This window comes from Phalacrocorax carbo, chromosome 1, assembly GCF_963921805.1.
Source record: "Phalacrocorax carbo chromosome 1, bPhaCar2.1, whole genome shotgun sequence".
NCBI classification, from domain to species: domain Eukaryota; kingdom Metazoa; phylum Chordata; class Aves; order Suliformes; family Phalacrocoracidae; genus Phalacrocorax; species Phalacrocorax carbo.
In genome coordinates this window covers 196,597,117-196,618,949 of record NC_087513.1, presented here as the reverse complement: position 1 = coordinate 196,618,949, position 21,833 = coordinate 196,597,117, and the positions used below count along the sequence as shown (strand labels likewise).

General features: G+C 43.1%; 1 protein-coding gene across 4 annotated transcripts in view; it reads right to left on the bottom strand.

Moving 5' to 3' along the window:
- The window catches only part of SPATA13 (spermatogenesis associated 13), an 82,792-nt gene that overhangs the window by 43,094 nt on the left and 17,865 nt on the right, over positions 1 to 21,833 (bottom strand). The window contains exons 1-2 of one of the 4 annotated variants that reach the window (XM_064441132.1): positions 19,167 to 19,424; positions 3,748 to 5,544 (exon numbers count right to left, since the gene is read on the bottom strand). In XM_064441132.1, coding sequence (XP_064297202.1) covers positions 3,748 to 5,385 — 1,638 coding nt within the window. In that variant the 5' untranslated portion in view covers positions 5,386 to 5,544; positions 19,167 to 19,424. Of the gene's footprint in view, positions 1 to 3,747; positions 5,545 to 18,727; positions 19,097 to 19,166; positions 19,425 to 21,833 lie in introns of those variants that run through there. The other 3 variants (XM_064441136.1, XM_064441133.1, XM_064441134.1) reach the window with 3 other exon arrangements.

Sequence of the window (21,833 nt, the reverse complement as noted above, 5' to 3'; positions counted from 1 at the left end):
CCAAGAGACCTGTACAGGAAAGACCACCTCAACTCTGCCAGCAGCTGAGCACTGGGGGACAGCACAGTGTGAGTTAGTTGGGACCACTGACTTCTGCATGGCACAAACATAAATGAGTCAACAGACACATCTTGCAGCACTTAAAATACAGTCTGCAAACAAAATGTTACTCAACCCTAATTACAGCAGTTACCTCTTCACTATAATTTATCATTCACTTATAGACATGGGGATAAGGTATTTAAGTAGTACAAAGTCTGGTGTGCTGTGAAGCCCGATGCCAGCAAGGCAACTTAAATAGCAGGTGCTCTAAGAGACAGTGAAAGGCTATATGAAATGACAAATAACTTGATTTGTCTTTTTTGTAACTAATTCAGAACCGTGTTTTGTTTAGGGAGCCTTAGTGGCTGACACATGCCAGTCCAAAGCAAAGGGTTTATGATTTTGTTATTTACAGTGACATGGGACTCTTCTTAAGGAAAGTAAGGACCATGCAAAACAGTCCAAATACAAACTTGTATTTAATCACCTTCAGATGATATTTAAACGCAACATATTGAATATAAGTGGCAGTGACATAAAGCAGAGACTGGGAAAGCATGAGCTGTCACAGACAAGCTGTGGTGACTCACGCCTCTGTAGTTTAATAAGTGCTGAGGCATGGATCCAGGCTACACTTAATCAGTGCTTCCCTGGGAAGCAACCTCTAGGAGGACCCACAAAAGAGAAGGCCAAACACCTCCCCTGCTCCTGTCCAAATCTTGCATTTTGGTGAAACCAAAGTGACAGAAGTGACAGGATCTCAAGACTGAATCACTTATCAAAAAAAAAATCCCCAAAACATCGATAGAGGCAAATGGATACATGCCCTGTGTGAATACTGCAAAATCAGCTTTACAGCATCAGGGAAACGCAAGGTAGAAATGTTTTGTTTCCACATTTGGGAAAATACAGAGATGGACCAAGTTCCACAGACTTAATCTGCCAACTAATCTGCTAGATGAGTGGGGAAGGGAATAAACTAGATTTGCTTCCAGCTACAGCAGTCAGTCCTGAAAGGAGAACACATTCGAGCCTGACTGCTTTAGTACCTTGCAAGCTTTGTACTGAAATACGTCTCCAAGCCACAGGCATTTCAGTGGCTGTACTGGAATATATGCTGGCTTTTACATGAAATCCATTATAGAAAAGAAGATGCGTGAAACATTTAAACAGAGCAGATTTGTCTGTTAATGTACTGTCAGTGTATTTAAGGTTCAGACAAAGTCTTAAAACTTTGGGATTTGCATGGCTCAGCATTACATCTCAGATGATCGCTGAGAATGAACCAAGTGCTTGACTGTCCCAGGAACAACTTGCTGGGTGGATACAGTTCTGTAACATAAAGGTGTAAGGTAGAGTTAAAAATGAATGGTAGTCAAAAGTTCAAACCCCAATGACCTCATTGTGTGAGTATGCAGCATTCATAAAAGTGCCTACGGGCTGAATAGGCTCCAATTAAAAAACAACCTGGCATAAGTACCCTTTCTACCAACCTACCTCCACGCTGAGGGAAGCATGCTGTAAAGGAAAAATGAAACCTTCCAAAGCAATGGCAGGGAGAAACCATACCACTCTCCTGTTTTGTAGTCAGTTGGAGTGCCACAGCTTTAGGGTTGTGTATGGGATGAGGAACAGGCGTGGAAAGGAGAGAGGACAAAGTTTATACCCCTTGCATAGTAAGACAGAAGTAAACCCTGTCCTGCACAGCTCCTGCTTCCAATCCACAGCGACCACCTCCAAAACCTGCTTTTTTCAATCAGAAGAGAGGTCTGGATGCAGCTGCACCATTTGGGTGGCTGCAGTTGTTTTGCCAAGCAGAGAGGGCTCTGCAGCACTCACAGCAGAAGGAAGGGGCTACAGTCCCTCACTGCTGCCCTAGCAGCCTGGTCACCATTTCCTTCATCTCCTGCAGGGCTCCATCCCGCACCAGCAGCCAGCCCACTACACAAACCCAGACCTGCCATCAAGTGCACACTCCGGATTTTAGACAACTGAAGCGAGCACTAAAAGGCCCTCACAATTAACCTAAAATGTTATAATATAAAGAGAAAGCTTAAATTGCATGCTAGATAATAACAGAAGGTGGTGTTAAAACTAAAATTGCAGTAACTTTTATCCAACCAATGCACACATTCATTTAAAAACTGTACTAGTTTGTCGGAAGCCAAGGGGAGGGACGAGCTGCATTTCTCTTGGGTCATGATCACAGATCACCACTAGATGGTAGATGAGTTGCATTAATTCTACTTCCATTTAATTCCCAAGAAACAGAGCTGACATTTGCCCACTCCTGGGCTCTCGCCTCTTCTGGCAGTGTGAAAGCATCTCCTTGCCTGTGCTCTTAAGTGAGAGTTTTGGAGAAGATGGATAGCTCTGGCAACTCTGGGACTCCAGAAAAGGAATAACCTTGGACCCCAGCATTAATACAGATTGGGTTTATTTTTCCAATCTTACCATAACTGCAAGCACTACAGTAAACAAACTCACTTTGCTCCAGCAGAAGGACAATATTGGATAAGTGCAGTAACTACTTACAGTTAGTTTGCAAAAACCACGTCAGGCTTTTAAAAGTAAGACAGCTTCACAGACATAAGACTTTACAGCATGAAAGGCTGAAGTCTGTGCAGCTGCAACAACTGCCTTTGTCTATTCTCATACTTGAGGTATAAGATACTTCTAGTCAAACTGAGGTGGCTTAAGAGATATATCAGCTTTGTTTTGTAAATGGTTTCCATATTCATACAGAACCAGAGGGATTTTTGCCCTGGTGTATTTTTCCCTGATGAGTAGCAAACCTTTCTCTGCTGCCTCTCCCTGAGCAGCTCAAAACCACATTACTGTACACTGCCGGGGCTGAGGTGAGCCACACCATCTCAAATGGGTGCAGGATAGATATGACAGCTATTCACCAACACTGCCAAATCATGTCAACTGCCCCAGTGCCAACTCACACCATGCTTTAGGTAAGGGCACACCATTATTACATGAACTTACCTCAGAGGTGCTGCAGCACATCCACCCATTGCCTGGGAGTATGAGGTCATGCACTAGGTGCAGTGAAATGCTGGTGTCTTCACCAAAACACTAGCAGCAACAGACTCAGCCCAGTGTGTAAAGTACTGTGTTTGAAATTTTCAGGCAACTGAATACCCATATAGTTTACCCTCACCATGACCATCATTGCACAGTGAAAACATCAGATACAACTGAATGCTTAAACCTCTATACTGTATCTTTTACACCACACTGCCCTACAAGTACTGCCGTGTTCTGCCAGGCTTCCACAGGCAAAGCATTTTACACTGAATCAACGCTACTTTAAAATATACAGACTATCTTTAGAGATCTTTCAGCTTAGAAGGAAACACAGCCAGACCCTGCTTAGGCTGGTAAAATCTGACAAGACCACATGACAAGGTGGTAGATCTGCAGGGTGCAGTAACCTGCCCTTGCAAACACACATGAATAGCTTTGCTGCCAAAACTTTCTTTGATATTAATGCATAAAGAAAAAATAATTTGATGTTAGCATCCAGAGAGAATACATTAAAGGAAATAATTGCTGTCAGCATACTTTAGCAATAACAAGCTGCAGTATGCATTAGTATTCAGGTTATTTTGCATTGTTTGCATTGTTTTGCATTAATAAAGACAAAACCTCATAGATATATATACAGCTTCTAAAGGATTTAGCTTGCTTTCTTACCTCTTCCTTTTTCTCTTCAGCACCAGAGGCTAAATTGAGGCTTAGCTGAGAGTGGCTGCTTATGCCACTGTCTTCATTTCCATCATCATAATACACAGTTTGCACGGAGTCCTGGAAGCAAACAGGATTCCTGCCCAGCTTCAGCCCTGGTACCTCGACTCTCTCCTCGCTCTCCGATGAGCTCAGTGACAATGTGCTGTGATAGTTTGGGCACTGGAAATTCATATTGCACTTGACCTTCTCTGCAGTGGGACTTCGAGGCTTTGGAGTAGTTGGCCTGACTGGAACATGAGGGATTTCAGCTTCATATGTAAACTGCTGGGTAGCTTTTGGTTCATCCGAATCTGAATAAAACACTTCATTGGGAAATGGACTAAGGTCATTCAATGTGGGTGATAAGCTATCAGAGTCTGGGATACCTGATGATGTCCTGAGGCTTTTGTCTTCAGCCACAGGTACATTCATTTCAGCCTCTTTATCCTGAGCAGCTGTGGGACTTTGCAGACAAGGTGTTCCCAGCAAGGAAGAGTCTGGACTAGATACCGGGGAGGTGCACCGCTTTCTGTCATGATCTGTGCTGCTGGAAACCCTGCGGGAGTAGTCATCGTGCAGTCTGCTGTTTGACCTTGTTCTCTGGGACTCCTCGTTAAGAGAAGGAGCGGTGCTCTTCGGGCCATCCTTCTTCCATGCAACATCTGTGACGTTACTGACAAGTTTCAAAACTCGGTCAAAATCCTTTGCCCTGATAGGGCTCTTCCATCGCTTGGACCTCCTCTCAGGGTTCCCACTGGTTTTGTCCAAGTCAGCAGAAGTAACACTCACAGTCCTTGTTGGCATCTGTTTTTCATTTGCAGCCTTGAGGTCAGTGAGGTTTGAGGTCGACTTCCGTTTGAATGAGCTTTTTTTCAGAAAGTTCAAATTATCCGAACTTTTGCTTCTCCGATAAATGATCCTGTTGTTTTCAGAGTCTTTCACCAAAATTTCACAGATCTTTGGCTCTGTGATGACAGGTGATGTTGGCCTAGTACAGTTCTGATGACTCTGAGCTTTATCTGTGTCTAGCAGGTTTATGCGGCCAGCACCATAAGCCCGCCTGATGCTGCGTGAGCGATGAGTATTCCTCAGGAAAGACTCATCACTCTCCTCTGCATCAGAGCAGTCAGAAGCTAAACCATCCACTGTGTTCTGGAAATCATGGAGAGGCCCCGAATAGGAATACCTGTTAGTCTGAACTCTCACCACTGCCCCATTTGAACCATGTTTGCCTACACTGTTCTCATTTAAGATGTCTGAGCATTCCCTTGTTTGAATTCCTTGGAGAACGGAAGATTTCAACTTCTTGAAAGATCCCATTTTTCTGATGGAAGATAAAGCATTCCACGTGGATGAGTTGCCTGTCAAAACCAGAGAACGAGGCCTGTCAGAGCTGGAATTAGCCCGTTTCCGAGGGGTGGTGAAAAAGCGCATGATTTTGGAAGGGCTGAGCTTATCCTCTTGAATTTCCTCCTCATGACTGTTGCTGGTGCTGTATCCCCCATTATGACTGACACAGGTAGTCTGGTTTTGGGGCTCTTTATTATCCATAACTATACAAGTAACAGTGGTGCCATTTCCACAGCCATTCGGAAACGTTGTCATGCTCTCGATGCTGTACGCATGGAGATGGATGCTGGGGTAGCTCAAAGCAACGCTGCTGTCTCCACCAGCTGACCTTGCTGCCCCTCCTTCATCTGCTGCACCTTGGTTTGTCTTGCTTTCACATCGACCGGGTGAGCTGACCTCCTCAGGCTGCACTGCCTGCATCAGGAAAACAAAAGCAATCGTTAGAAAAATTTCCTTACGAAGTCGCCAACTAAAAGAAGTATGATCTCCAGTGTAGGAAATAAAGGCATGCATGAAATGAAGGAGCTCTTTTTCACCATACAAAGGTGTGTTGCAGTGGTGATGAGAAGACATTCATAACTCTCTCGAATTATAATTGCATTCATTAGCAATTTAAGAAACCAGAATAATTTCAATATGTACTTGTTCCTCCAATGCTTAATAAGCTAATAAATTCAGTGTGACTGCCACACCTACCTTACAACAGTAAATATAATCCACATATGCACACTTAGAGAAACCCCCAACAGCAGCAATCCAGCCTTCCTCCTCACAGCGCTCAGCACTGAGCCTCAGGACACATGAAAAGTTTTCATCCAAACAAACAAGCACATCCATCAAGTGCCACCTAATCCTCAAATAGCAGGCAAAGAAGAGGAAAACACATGTACTTTTTCCTACACTTGCTGCTGTCAGAGGCTGCATGACAGTCGACTGCCTCGTCTGTCCCCAAGCAGGTAAACCTAAGAGTTACATCAAATGCATTTTTCCCTAGCCAGAGCAAGCAAGCTTCAGAAGTACGTAAAGCCTGATGGCAGCCTATGCTGTCTCGACAGCATGATGAAAACCTGAATATGGAAGTGACCGGGGTCTCTGTGACTGGGATGTGCTGTATCAGGGATCTCCCCCTGAGCTGGCTGTGGGAGACCCAGCAGCCCAAACCACGCTCTGAGCTTGGGAAAGCTGTGTGGGGACCACCAGCCACGCGTCCCCTGCCTCAGCCGGGGGTCTTTGCTGGGCAGGCAGGTGCTTGGACCGCCATGCTACACAATGCCCAGAAACCACTGGGATGCCCAGTCCAAAGTTGGCACCATCTTAAAAACAAAGGCCATAGCACAGTTCTCTCTCAAGGGCCAGCGGGATCTTCACAAATCTGCCACTGCCGGGTGGTGGTGGGGTTTCCCTCCTCCCGAAACGAGGAGAGAAAACACACAGCTATACCTGAGGGACAGAGGTAGCCCCCCGGCCCCTTCTTTGTCTCCTTCCCACCCAAGTGGCCGCGGGGGCTCCGAGGGCCAGCGGGGATGGGGGCAGGTGGCCCCTGGCAAGCGGGGGGGCCGTGCGAGGCGGGGGACTGGCGGCAGAGCCCCCGCAGCCTGCAGGAGGGACACGCAAAACTCTTTGCATCCCAATAACACTGCGGCGAGCGGGCCCGGGGAGCAGCAGCAGATCCCGCGCAGGCAAACCCCAACCATCTCGTGAAACGCGGGAGTTTTGGTGCTCCTATCCCTGGTTTTAAGGCTGCTCCCTCGTGAATGCACTCTAAAAGAAGTTCTGCGAGCCTCTCTCCCTCTGAGGATAAAAGGATTTTCTTGTGTTTCAGCGAGACGCCTGAAATCTCCCTCGCCGCTGTTTTTAATCCCCTTCATTCACAGGGTCGCGGCGGGAGCCGGCCGGGCTGCAAGGCAGAGCCCAGCCCAGCCGAGCCGAGCCCAGCCGAGCCGAGCCTGCCCCCAACGCCACGGCACCCGGGGCCGGCCAAAAGCCCGCCGGGCACCGAAACCTCGGCCCGCCCTTGTGCTCTCGTTCCGCTCACACATTTCCACGCGGGGGAAAAAAAAAAAATATATATACACACATATATATAAAACAATAATGAGAACAAGACGCTGCTCTCGGCGGAGAAGTTCCCAGAGAAAGCTGCTTTGGGAGAAACCGCACCTGAGCCCGCAGGAAGGGAGCAGGAGAGAGGCAGGAGAACGAATACAATGAAATGGAATTTAAAAAACCGGCTGGCGGCGCGGGGCCGACAACAGCTGCCCCGCGGTGGTGCCGCTGCCGGGAGGGGACCCCCGAACAGCGCCCTTACCTGGGGGAATCCGGGGGACCCCGGCACCGCCGCCGCTGCCACCGCAACCCGTCCCGGCCACTCGCTCCTGCATCGCTATGGCAGCGGGGCGGGGCGGGGCGGGGCGGGGCGGGGCGGGGCGGGGCGGGGCGGGGCGGGGCGGGGCGGGGCGGGGCGGGGCGGGGCGGGGCGGGGCGGGGCGGGGCGGGGCACCCCCCCGGTTCCTCCGGCCGCTCCCGGCCCCGGTCCTGCCCCCCGCCCCGGGAGGGGTCTGGGCCGCTCCGCCGGCAGCACGAGGATGATCCCGTTTAGTACCTTCGAAACGCCACGGGTGCCGTTCCTGCCTCAGCACTCACTTCGCCTGTCTGGGTACGGGTGCTCACCTCACACTAGTTTTTTTATCACGAGCACAGGCCTTGCACCAGCTTCTGCTACACAGCACGTCCGACTGGCCAACATGTGTCCCAGTTCTCACCCTTTCTCAAACATGAGTTTATTACACATAGGAAACTCCTACGAGCACCTCCTACGAGGACAGGCTGAGAGAGTTGGGGTTGTTCAGCCTGGAGAAGAGAAGGCTGCGGGGAGACCGTATTGCGGCCTTTCAGTACTTAAAGGGGGGCTATAGGAAGGATGGGGGCAACCTCTTTAGCAAGGCTGTTGTGACAGGACAAGGGGTGATGGTTTTACGGTAGAGAAGGGTAGATTTAGACTGGATAGAATGATGACATTTTTTACAATGAGGGTGGTGAAACACTGGCACAGGTTGCCCAGAGAGGTGGTAGATGCCCCACCCCTGGAAACATTCAAGGTCAGGTTGGACGGGGCTCTGAGCAACCTGATGTAGTTGAAGATGTCCCTGCTCACTGCAGGGGGGTTGGACTAGATAACCTCTAAAGGTCCCTTCCAACCCAAACTATTCTATGATTCTATTTTTGCAGCTGTAATCTGCAGGTTAAATAGTCCACTTCCTTACACATTATGAATGATCCTCTGAGGAAACCCAAAGTAATTGAAAAAAAGCCTCAGATCATCTGTCACTCTTTTTCTCCCCAGGAAAATATATTTTGTATATTTTATAACAAAACAATCTGCAACGTAGAAACATATTTTAATTCAGTATTTAAATTGGACTGGGGCCCCATTGTGTTAGTGGTGCCAAACACAAACTCCTCACTGGAGAACAAATCGGCATATCTTTCCTATGCATTGTTTGGTTTTATTAAGCTTAAAGACATAAATGCTGGAATAGTAGTCCTTGCCATCAGCAAGCACTCATGCTCGGTTTCCAGGCTGTCCTTCAGTCCCAAATCTGGAGAACTTTCTGGTTTGCCACTGTTCCGCAGAGTTAACAGCAAGAACAACATTTTACATACAATTTGAACAGTTTTCATATACTACAAGAAAAATTTGGTGAGACAATGTCTTACAACTCCATGTCATGGCTCCTGACAAAGACCCATAACAAGTGGTAGTCCTTGCTCAGATAGTTTATTGTCTAAAAATATTTCTACACTTGCACTGGAGCTGTAGACATAACTAAAACTATTTTAATGTAGGTAATTTTAATTCAGGTAAAAGGCAAAGTGAAAATGGGACAACAAAGAGTGCATGGCAGAACAGACACCCTAAAGAAGGGATGAAGGCCATCAGCGCCAGTGCCTCTCCTCTGAGACTGGTGTGACCGTACACACTGTAATTACTTCTCTGGTGAGCAGTGTAGACATACTGTCAAGGTGTAGTTAGGGGACGAGACAAACAAATGGTCTTAAAGGATGTAGGTCAAATGAGGTAGCAAATAACTCTGGGAGTGACCACAGGATTCTCTGGCAGTCAGCAGCAGCAGGCACAGCCTGCCACCAGCCCAGGTCTTGCTGGCCTCAGCATTATGGTACGTCCCACGGAAGAAGCGAGTTTTGAAGAGTGACTCAAATGAGAGGGTAAAGTGCTTGCTTTACAGTGTTGGGCATGGGGAGCAAGGGGGAAACGGAGATTAGGACTGGAAACAGCGGCATAGTATAGAGAGGTTCCATATGGACCATCACTGGTCATCAGAATTTCTTACGTTTCAGAAACGCTGTTGGCTGGATAAAGGAGAGACACAAATTAGTGGCGCAGTTCAGCTCAATAGTTATTTCTGCTTTGCCTTTTTGCCCAGCTGACTTTGAGGTCTGAACCCTTCTTTTAAATATATTTGAAGCTCATCAGCAGGTTTCAAGCTGATCGAGGAGACAGAAATGACACAAGAACGTATTGACAGACTAACAACGTGCTTGCAAGAACTTAATTTTCTTAGAAAGCCACGCTAAAAACTCATTTTGGATAATTAGGTAAGAATATCATTGCATGTCAAATTTTCTAAGTGTCATTGCATTTAATAAAGGAAATACCTAGGAAATTGCAATTAGAGAGGTAACAGTATTCAGTCAGTTAGACATTTGTCAAGTTTCTAAAAGTAAGTACTATAGTTTTAGTCTTCCAGACTTGTCTGTCATAGATTTTCTATTGGTAGTATGCTAAAACCCTCTTCAAACTTTTGCAGCTTCACTGAGTCAGGGTCTGTCCTTCCACATCCACGTACTATTAAGCAAAGCACGGTTGCAGCACTCTGAAGAGTGTGCCTGAGAACAGGATTAACTTCCTGTACTGGTGACAAAAAATTACCCAAATATTTTCTGAATTACTATTTTTTTAAAGGCTGGCAAGTGTATATAGCATTCAGGTGCCTTCACACCAAGGTTTAGTAAAATGATGCAAATCAAAATTTATGAACTGGACTGCCATGAGAAAGAAGACAAATCACTCTTCAGACTATAAACTTGAATGCTTTCCAGTTTCTTACAATATTTGAAGAAAAAAAAAAGCCATAGTGTTTTGTCAAAGTTACACACCAAAGTTTCAGTAAATTTGTCCTTCATAAAGTTTTTTCTACAATCCTAAAAGAAGGCAAAATGTCATCCAAATTTCTGATTTATAAAGGTACTTTTGAATTGGCATTCCTGGCTGGTTTTCCAGGTTTTTTGTTTCTTGAGAGGATTAATACCATTTGCCACTGAGAATGCTTGAAAAGGTATAGATAAGAAAAAGTTCATAGCACTTTCATAAGTATTTCTGAAAAACTGAGCTACATACTGTGTTATTTACAGGCTAATACTTTGACTCCAGATGTGTAACAGAGCCTACAGTGAACTGAGAGGCAACACCAGCATTACATGTATGGTTGACCAGGCACAGTAATTTATGAATACAAGAACTCCAATAATAAACTCCAGATTGGTATATGCATGGGATTTTTAATAGTGATTTAACAATGGTCATCACACTTACCACAACAAAAATGGAATGCTTGTTTTAGAAGCTTTAAGTCTGTAATTTAAAAGAGGTTTAATGTGCATGTGACAAGGAATGAGAAGGATTATTCCAAATGTAATACAGGTGGGAAAGGATTACAAAGAATGTGACATGGGAGAAGGAATATAGAGTATTAATGATGAAGGAACACCACCCCACCCCCCAACTTTTAATAGGTAGTGATACATCTCTCAGCTTTCTCAGAATAGCAAAAGACACATTTGTGTAATAAGAAAGTCACTCAAATCTGAAAAGTCTGAATGAGACTGATTCTTCTTAGTTTAGAAATCCTCTCTTCCACTCCCACAACTCTATTATTTCTTTCATTGTTCTTTTATAAATACTTTCTAAAAGTCTATTTTGAAGTAGTGATTTTTTTAAAAAGGTACTCTTAAAAGAGAGTACAAAAAAAGAGCCAAAAGGAATAATTGCAGGAAAATATAAAAGTATTTGTCCTACTTCAACAGCTTTTGGGCAAGATGGCAAAGGAAGTGACTCTCTAAGACATCGTCTAAATTAATGAGTGACCAGATTTAATCATTAAGATGCAGGATTAATGAAATAAGAGATTCCTTTGCTTTCAATGTCAGTGTCGTTTCCAGGCTAGAGTACATAGATAATGCTCCAGTTCTGCAATTTGCACCTTCCTTTTACATCCCATGCAAAGACTCTACTGCAAGCAATTAACCTCCAAGGAATCTTTATACATTGACAGGTCCCACAGGGGGAATTAAGCTGAGTCATATATCTATTGAAGTTAAAGGCAACTCCCCCACCGACTTCAGTGGGAGCAGGATCAAGAACTCAAGTTGTTCAGTTTAGAAATGAGGGAAGAATAGATGTTTGTGTGTGCAAGCTCAAACTAACACAGGCTGCTAATTATTTTAATCTGTTTTATATATAAACCGTGTGAAATTAATGTAGGATTTTTCTATTTGTGTATATATGCAACCAAATTAGTAATAATAAATTGAAAGGGATTTTTGAAATTCAAGACCTTTGTTGTCTTGGCACTGAAAAAATCCATCCAGAAGATGAATCATGTTGCTAAGGAAAACACTCAGAGGACAACTTTGGTTAAATTGCTGAAATAACTTCTTAATTTGCCCAGTGAAAGTCGTTATTGCCCTTATGTGGGAAACTGGTACGCTATTTCCAAAAGACCAGTTCCCATTGCTCTTACCTTGCTGCTGATAAAGGCAATTACTGACCAAAGCGAGAAAAGTTTATCACAGTTTGGTCTAAATCATAACATGCAACAAACTGTTTTTCCCTCTAATCTTCTTTTAAATGTGCTTTGCTGAGGCTGCTTTGCTGAGCTTGCTCAGCTCTGTTAAACACAGAGACCTAATTTAGGGAGAACACAATAGCCTGATGGAGTGACGCCATCAATGAAAAATGACCCTTGTGTACCAGGTTACCATTATCCCATCTCCGAGTTGCTCTTACTCACCCACCTACACCACTACAGCTGCATGCAACTTAATGACGGCCTCAGCCTTTCAGGCTGCTAGAATGCTATTTATAACCCACGGGGTCTGACTGCGATGCTATTCTTTCTCCCCATCCTCAAGAGGCATTATTCAGACAGCATGACATGAAGAGATGGCTGGTACTACAGAAGAGCAGTTTCCAATAAACAGATCATTGTGTTTAAACATAAAGAAGACTTCCCATTACCAACTAGGAAGGCTGAATTCCACCTTTATTTTGTGTCTCGCAAAGTGTAAGATGCAGGAAGGAAAAGGACCATGGAGATGTAAAGTAGATGGAAATAATAAGAAAAAGAGATTAGTCAAAAAATATTTTTTCTATACCATATATATTTTTCTTTTTCTTTTTTTCTTGAAAAAAGTTATATGAGATATTCTGTTAGATGGATGTACATCAAAGTGATATGGACTAGTTGGGAGGAAAGGGTGCAATCTCAGAAAAAGAGTTAGGATTGTCCCACTCCGCAGCCATTTGCTTTCTCTTCCTTCTCTGCTCTACCTGCCCTTCCTATGTCACAGCCCTCGCTGCAGGATCTGCTGGCCCTACAGTCACTCTGTATTTATTTTCCTTGCTTGAAATAATAACATGTAAAAGTTACTATTAAGAACTCTTTATCAACCTTCTTCCCCTTCTTCCCCACCCACCTAATTACCCTGCTATCCTGTCCTCTCTATTCAAAACTGTGGCCTTCCAAAATTACCTGATGATATCAGGGTGTCTTGTTATGCAACCAGGAGGCCAAAATAAGTCAGTGGCAGAATCAACGCATAGAGAAAGGGCCTTGAAGGGTTTGAAGGCTGAGGACCACCCGCAGCACGTGTTTGCACCACTCAGGGCCAGGGGCTGAGGAGCTGGTGCACCTTATTCATTTTTGCGTGTGAGCCATAGCAAGGGGCTGTGCGTGGATTTGTATGAATTTTGAGCTAAGGAGCTTTTCCCTGGGCTCAAGGAGGAAGCACAAGCAGCACCCAACCCTCACTTAAATCGTTCAGCTGTGCTGAAGGGCGCAGGGGTACATCAATACCATAGATGGACAGTGTCCATCAGGTATCTGAAAAGATGGAAATGCTTTAAAAGTGAAGCGGGTAGTGGACTTCATTAGGAATTACGCCACATCAGTAGAAATTATGCAAAGTTATATAAGATTATCTTGCTTCTGATGCTTGTTATAATAAAATAACAAGTCCCTGTAGAATAATTGGCCCAGTGTGATGCAAGAGAAATACCCAACTGGTGATGGTGCAGCTGCACACCTTAGTTAACTCCGTGCTGGCTAGGGCAAAAAGCCCTGAACAATTGCAGCTTTTGATCCGTTCATGAGGTCAGCGCAGCGAGTATCTCACTAAAATTAAAAAAAAGGTAGCATTTGAGGGGAAGCATCAGAGTTTGTTGTTGTTAATCAGTGGAGGCTTCTAGGCAGTCTTGATTCATGTGCTTCAAGACTCACACTGTTGGTTTTTTTTTTCAATTCGTATCAATACTTTTCTTTGTTTAGTTTCTTTTTACAAAGGCTAACTTGCTGTCTTTGTTACAGTCTGAACTAAATTAACATTCATGGGCACATTTCTTGTGCCAGAAGATTGAATTACCATCTCCACCATGTTTCTCTTTCTTTTTCAGAAAAAAAAAAAAAAAGAAAGAAAACTTCTTGCTAATTCTACCTCTAGTTTGTCAATAACTTCTACTTTTTATTTGAATTTACTCTATCAAAAATCCTGTGGAATGGAAAACCTAGAAAAAACCAATTTGAACAAAGTGGATACCAATTAAGTGCTACAACAACATTTACGTGCTGCGCCTTTTCAATAAAATACGTGCTCTGAATTTAGCCTGCCTGAAAACTTCCAAGCAATGATAAGCCTTTAACTCATAGTCATCTCTCTCTTTCACTGGTGGTGTTGTAACTAACTACCTTCTTCTTTATATACCACTAAAATCAAGAGTGCTTTGAAAAAACATGGATGATCAAATTTAAGCAAACAGGCAGTCTATTTTGGTGGGAAAACAAGTAACCTGATTTTAAACATGCAGCAAACACACAGTGCTGCTCCCTCGAGAACTTATTTGTCTGGACATGGAATCAGACACAGACAAATTTATAAATGTTGAGCTAGCTTACTGGTCCTGTTAAAAACAGCTATACATATTACATTAGATCTTTTATCAGCAGGGTAGTCAAGGTAATCTCTTGCAGCCTGATGTTATTTGTAATATTATAATTTTTTCTAGGAAGCAATACAAATAATACATATTGATTGCCTCTATGAGATATTGCAGCTGCACAAGTTAGATTTTGGGAGGAAATCAGAAGGAGATTGTTTAAGATCAGAACATTGGAATCGTGCAACTGTCTTCTTATTAGAACAGTGTGGAAGAAAACCTGCCAATTAACCTGAGATGGAGTTAATTATGCATGTGTAAGGTACCAAATGGCAAAATTGTCTGAAATTAAGGGGGAATGGAAAGAGTGCCTCAAGAGACCTTTATGGCGTGTACACCCATATTCCTATGCATAGAGGTTTAACAACTCTGGATTTTACCAGCCCTAAAAGTCATGGTAAATCATCTGAAAAAAATGAAACACCCATCTGAGGCAGGAAAGATGTCTTTATTACTGAGGCTGGGGAAGAGGGATTCTGGATTTTGTTTCTCTCTGACCTTGGCAGTTCAGCATACTTTTCTCAGCTTAAGTGCCCTATGTGTAAAATAAGTGATGATAGGGGTTGTACCTTATAACCCATGGGCCCGCAAGGACAAATCCATCAGTGCTTCTCTGGCACTTTGATGCTTATGGTGATGAGAGCTATAAAAAGTGTACACACGAGAAAATAATCTATTACCTACCCATGCAGAGGATGAACCATAAAGTCCAGTTTTTTGAAAGGAGTTCAGACTAAAGTGCCTGTTTCAAGACTGAATTGCCTATTTTGATGGTCCATTATTCTTCTGAACTGGAGTTTGCAGACCTGATTAATAATTTATGTCTTGGAAGAGCAGAGAGTAGCTCTGAACCTGAAAGATTACACATTTCCTTACTAGAAGTTAATTTACATTGGTGAGCTGTCTTTGCCTAAACATTGCAAACAGCAAAATGGACACTTCAGTTTCTGTCAGTCACACTGTCCTTTTTAAAAAGACCTTGCTGAGCTTCAGGAAAGTCTAACAAGAAAAATCTTAGCAGCCATTCCCTCAACAGGCTGGGGTACATAATTGAAATACTAAGCTGGAGATGCGAGCCATTTTTCCAGCTCCAGTATGAAAGGGAGGCAGTTTGCACGAATTCTGACCTAGGGTTGTCTTTTGACTAAGCATTACTAAATACCTGAGTCAGATCTCTTCCCACCTCTCACTTTTCATGACATAATTCAACAAACTTTCTCTTTTTGTGCCAAGGCTCGAACAGCTCCTTTGCTCTCTCCTGTTACGACATGCTGACCCAGAGATGCTGTCACTCCCCATGGACCACCGACAGCTGTTCACATCTCCTTCATCTACCCGTTCTCTATGGATGAAGGTAGATGTGATGGTTCAAGCCAACCTAAGAGCATGCCACCATCTAAAGGGAGAGATGCTGGACCTCCCTGCTGCTTTTTTCCTGCCAGGCTGTGAGTTGAACCAGCCCCCCTGGCTGCACCCGAGCTGTTGCAGGGCAGGAGGTGGAAGTAAGCATCTACAGACAGGGAGGAAAGCACAGGAAGGCAAGTGAAATCTCCTCCTTCCACAAGCAACAGGACTCCTGAAATGGCTCCAGACTTGAAATTTGTCTCAGGAGCTGCCCGGGAGCGCTGTGAATTGGAAAGGGCTTGGGGAATGTGGAAGTGTCCTCAGCTTATTCACCATGTGTTGTGCTTCAAAGCCATAGGGTGCCGGGATGTGTGGGTGTGAGGTGGGTGTCTGTAGTGGGTTTGCAAAAGAGACACAAAGAAACCCAAATTCTGTGGCAACATCCCAAACAGGAAATATTTTTAAGTATGTTCTCTGGAAAAGCAGGAAAATACTTTATCCAGAAAACAGTTAATTGAATTTCTTATTAAGCACTATTTTGTCAAATTCAGAGATTAAAATCAGTCATAAATGTAAATGGAGATTTTAGTCTGCTTTACATTCAAACTCTGATTCAGTTTCAATTCCAGCTTCACCACAAAAATAGTGCAGTATAGTCCCAGTGTAAGGACATTGGGATTGTGCAATACCTCAAAAAATGCCACCTGTAAAATAACTCAGTAAAGATGCCATCTAGCTCTTTGATGCAGCAAAAATTTTGGTAGGCCAATCCATGCTTGATTAGTTACTCAGTCTCATTGGTAGGACAAACACTGTGTAGAGGCTAACCTTTAGTATTATGCTGAAATCAGTTGGTTTAAAACCTGTTTTCACCAGTCTCTGCAGCAGCAGGGAACAGGGCCTCCCTGTCCAGCGCTTGCAGCCAAGCCATATGCAGCATATGTTCAGCTGAGCCACTGGTGACACCCCCTGTCAGCATCTGGTAATTTTCCTAGCAAGGACAAGATTTACATGAAAGGTTTAACTCTGAAAGTCCTGAAGAGCCACAGACAAATAGATTCCAGAATAATTGTTTTAACCAAAGAGTCAGAGGTGCACCTTCATAACAAGCCAATTTCGGCTGACTGTAGGTTCAGCTTCAGACTTCACTGTACCAGGCCAAGAGAAGCTGCTTAATATATCAGAAATCCTCCCATCATTCAGCTGATAAATAGCCCCCATTAGGTGTTCAGCCCTCAGAATGACAGATATTGCTGCCTGAGAAACACTGAAATAGCAGCCATTCTGCTCCTTGCACAATATTCTACGTGTTGAGTTTCCAACACTTAAGCAAAATACATCATACAAACACTTGGAAATTATTCTAAATTTACTATTACAATTTTCATTGTTCTGAAGTCTAAGAAAAGGGGGCTTGAGGGAGTTCAGGCTCTCTGGAGAAATAAATCCTTCCTAAGGTTTGCAATAAGACATAGCAACTTCTACTAAATCATTCAATATCCTAATGAAGCATCACTTTTTCTCACTAGTCTTGCTTCTTTTAATGCTTAGGGCACCAAAGATACAACACTGTTAGTAGTAGAAACCAACATGTAATTTTTAGCCAAATCTCATTTTACTGGAACCTCTAAGCTTTTGAGAGCTTATTATTCCAGATTTAAACTGGTATTAAATGAAGGAAAGTGAAATCCAGGCTTTATGGCAAGTATTAAACAGCTCTGCTAACACCCAGTAATGAAAGGGAATTAGCATACAACCAACCCCAGCCTCATTTCCCCTAAACCAGGAGCTGTTTTCCCAGGGAGGATATTGAGTACTTGTGACTACTTTCTACTGCAATATTCTTACATGGGATCATGTGGTGCCTTCATCCTATGCTGAAAGTTTTGGAAAACACTTCACTGGCATCAGCAGTCCACTTTTGTTCCCATAAACTTCTACCTATTTCCCCTCTTTCTTTTAATGGGTAAACAACTCTTAACTTCTTAGCGTTGCTAGCTTAGGTAATTGTGCTTAAAGTTACACAGAAACCTCTCTAATTTATTAAAGACTCCTAAAAGCTCAGTTTTGTTTGGGTTTTTCGCTTATTCCCCAGAAAAGCATAGCAGCCAACTTGATGGCCATTGCTCCAAGAAAACAGGCAGTCAGCAAGTTGCTTAATCCTCAGTCTCCTTATGTACTGATTTCATACCCCAATTTCAGTTAGAGTACATGGCCAGAGCTGTGATCTTGCGAACATTTTACGTATGTCTATGCTATTGCATGCTTAAAATCACACTGATCTCAAGAGATAATGCACATGTGCATTAATGCAAATGTGAGCGCAACTGGTAGTTAACTGGTGGAAGCAAGGGCAAAGGCCAACAGTGTGATTGGTAATTTTGAAAAGATATGGTTATTAGCACACAGGTGTATTTGAATTAAGGTGAGATTATTCCAACAGTCCCTAGAACAGAACTGTGCCTTGCTCTCTGGCCAACCTTAAGTATAAGTCTGAAAGCAAGCTTCAGGTTTAATTTTTAGTTCCTAGTCACCACTATTTGCAGGTGATACCAGGACCAAAATCAAAGAGCATCTCCTTGCTTGTCTAGCATGGCAGTATGTGGAACAGGGAAGGCAGGGCCTGCCTTTTTGGAAGTAATTTTCCTTGCTTGTAGATGGGATTAAACCCTGTTATTTAAAGGTTCCAGGTCCTGTCTTTTTCCTTGCAAACAGTAGAAGATTATGGTCTTATCTGCATATAAAACTGCAAGAGTAAGTTTTTAGAAATAGTATGTTACAGCACTTTTTCTGTGCCAAATATATCTGAATTTACCACTCAGACCAATGCCATGCTCTTCTCCCAAAACAAGTTTCAGAGAAAGAGTAATGATTACTACTGTAGTTTGCACAGTCTACACCTTGCCTGGCTTCCCAAAATGTAAGCAACAGATCGGCTTACTACCCTTTGGTAAAGCTTACCTTTAAAAATGTCTGACTCAGAGCGGAGGACAGCTCTCCAGCCCAGGTGACGGTGCACCAACGCAGGCAGCACCAGTGGCTCGGCTGTATGGGTGCGTGGGCTTCTGCCCAAAGGGGCTCCAGACAGCTCGGGTAATGCCAGGGAATCCACCCCTCGATACCGCTGCCAGTGGGATCCCCTTGCAGTCACAGTGCACAAAGCATCCCTTTGTACAGTGCGTAAAGCTCAGCGATGGATAATGCCCAAATGGCTTTGCTAGATGAACAGCACAGGTTATCTGCAGCTCTAAGAAACCACATACACTTTAACAGAAGGGCAAAGCACACTGCAGCCAACACACAAAAGATTAAATATTAGACTCAGTCATGGTTTTGCACTTAACTGGAACAACTAATAAAGCCATAATTGTAAAATGTAATTAATTACCACCATACATACCTAAATGTTTATGTCTTCCAGCAGCCGTTAACTATGAGATCTGATGTTCTGGTTAAGATTTAATCTAAATGTATGAAAATCCATTGCACAAAATATTGCCCGGTTACAATATGAACCTTGTTCCAGAAAACCTGTTTGGTTTTTGAGGAGCCTGTTGTTGCCCAGATTCAAGGCTCAGTCCTGCAAGGTGCTGAGCACCCTATAAGCCCTTAAACACTGCTGGGAGGGAAAGGGACTCAGCATGATCCAGAAGCAGTGAGTACTTTGTGGGACTGAGTCTTAAGTTAATATATAACAAATGGCTGCACAGCAGTGTGTGATATCAGGTTAAACATACATTTAAAATAACTGTAACAACAGAGAAGCAAGCATATTTACAGGCGGTTTCATTAAAGTCTTTGTGCTGAATAGTCTCGTATGCAGCATTCCTACATATTTACCATATGAAAGCAAAAGTCTGGGGAGTGTTCTGGTGAAAATAAAGTTAAGCAGTCAAGGCAGAAATAACGTAAAGCTGCAACCAAAGCCTCCTAGTTAAATATTGTGCAAACTGTGAGTTGGTTGTTATCAGCTGGAATCTACCCTGAGCGAGCTGCACCTGACAGCGTGGACAAAATGGATGACCCAGAATGGCTCGTGCTAAATACACATCTGCAAAAATGAAAATAACAATGAACCTCAAAACTTTACCACCCAGCTCTAGTATTTGCAGGTGTCAGCAGCAGAACAAATGCCAAAATCATACCTGGTCATTTACTGTAACAAATGAAAGAGTCAGAAATCAAAGGTATAATTATGCCTTTGAGAGCTGCAAAGTGCCACAGGAAAGTAACCGGGTGTGCAGAAGGCACTGCAGGTGGGGACCTGAGTTATCCCAGTGGCAGAACAACACAGTGTGGAAAACCAGATACACACCTGCCAGAAAGACGGGGCCGGTGCTTTTGCTGCCTGGTGTACAGGGGGAGCAACTATGCTCTCCTAGAGACCCACATTTATCCCAAGAGCCTGGCATCACATACCAAAATGTAGAATGCCCCTGGCTTTGTGCTCTCTAGTCAGAAGGACCTGTACAGCTCCCTCCTATACATCCCTATACAGAAGACAAAGTCATATATAACAAAAGATCTGCTAGAATGTGATTTGATCTTTTCTTTTCCTCCCCAGAATAAATAGCAACTTCCAACTGCATTTTTTTTCTGAATTAGAGTAGCAAGATGTAGAGAATAACTGCAATCAAGAATGCAAGAAACACCAAAGAGCAATTAATATGTCTTACCTTTCTTGGAGTTATTCTGTGAATAATCACAAGAAGAATTTTTAATGGCAATATTACATTCATTTCTTAAAAGTAGAAATGCCAACAGATTTCCTTAATAATAGATTTACATATCCAAGATAATTTTCAAAACCCAATTAATAATTTATAATGAAGAATGAGGCTTCATATGTCTCATGCAATAATTAGAGATTCAGATATTGAATTCCCAATTATTAGTTACAATAATTTTATCTGAAAGCTCTGCCGGAATCTCAGTACCAAGAAAATTAACTATATGAGAGTATAAAGACAGAACTACAACTCCACAATGTTTGACTTATGCTCAAAGCCTTCAATGAAAAGGAGGAAGCAAGATTCTCACGGCTGTACTCTTCTCATGCAAGGCTGAGCTTTTACCATTTTAAGCCTTCTGAGTTAGATAAAAGGTCCACTAAAGTTAAGGGGAATTTTCTCTGATTCTAGAAAACTTTAGGTAAAGATTATCCTAAAGGCTAAGTCCAAACAATTTTCTTAGACTCAAATCACTCACCAGAGTGCTCCTCTAGGAAGTTACCATATGAATGCTGATTTTGATTGTGGTCCTGGGAGGGTGGGGAGGAAGTGAAGAAAATACCACATCTTGCTTTATGGTTTGAAATTTTAGGAGAAACTGAAATGCAAATAATACTACATGGCACAAGTCAACCTCCAGGTGCTTCGCAAGTGCAAAAGGAAGGATCGGGATTCAGATGACACAGAAAAAATAAAAATAACGACAACAGAGAAACAAATGTGATTAATGCCTTTTCTTGCAATTTCTGGTATTTCTGCCCATGAAACCTTGCCTAAGGATATGAAATGCTGTTGTAGAAGACAGACCAAAGTTTAGAGAGCTATATGACGCTTAATCTTTTGGCAAGACTAGCAGCAAAGTCCAGTCCAGTTTTGGCAACTCAGTAACTGAAATATCTTGATGAGGTTCCTGCTTAGAGGATGATAAATCATTGCATTTGTACCTGAATTGTACCTGCAATCTCAGTATCTCCAAGTACTTTACAAACCTGAGTAAGATAAACCTTTCCACTGTATGAAGCTTGTTATAACATTTTCTTCATTTCAGATTTGGTGTGATGATTTAAGATGCTGACATCCAAAATGTGAAGTAGACAAAATACAAAAGCAGTGTTCAGTTTTTTGGTGAAGAATATTATGGAGAATTATCTCCACAACAAAGAACAATCAGCAGAGCAAACTTGTTTAAAAATTATTTAATGCAAATCTCAAGAGTTGATTAGGACAGAAGCAACCAAAACAGCAAGAGGAGCCTACAGAAGACCAGTAATCAACCAGTCAGAATACCTGTTTCAAAACAACCAGGAAATCAGAACTGTCCAGGCCTAATGACCTCA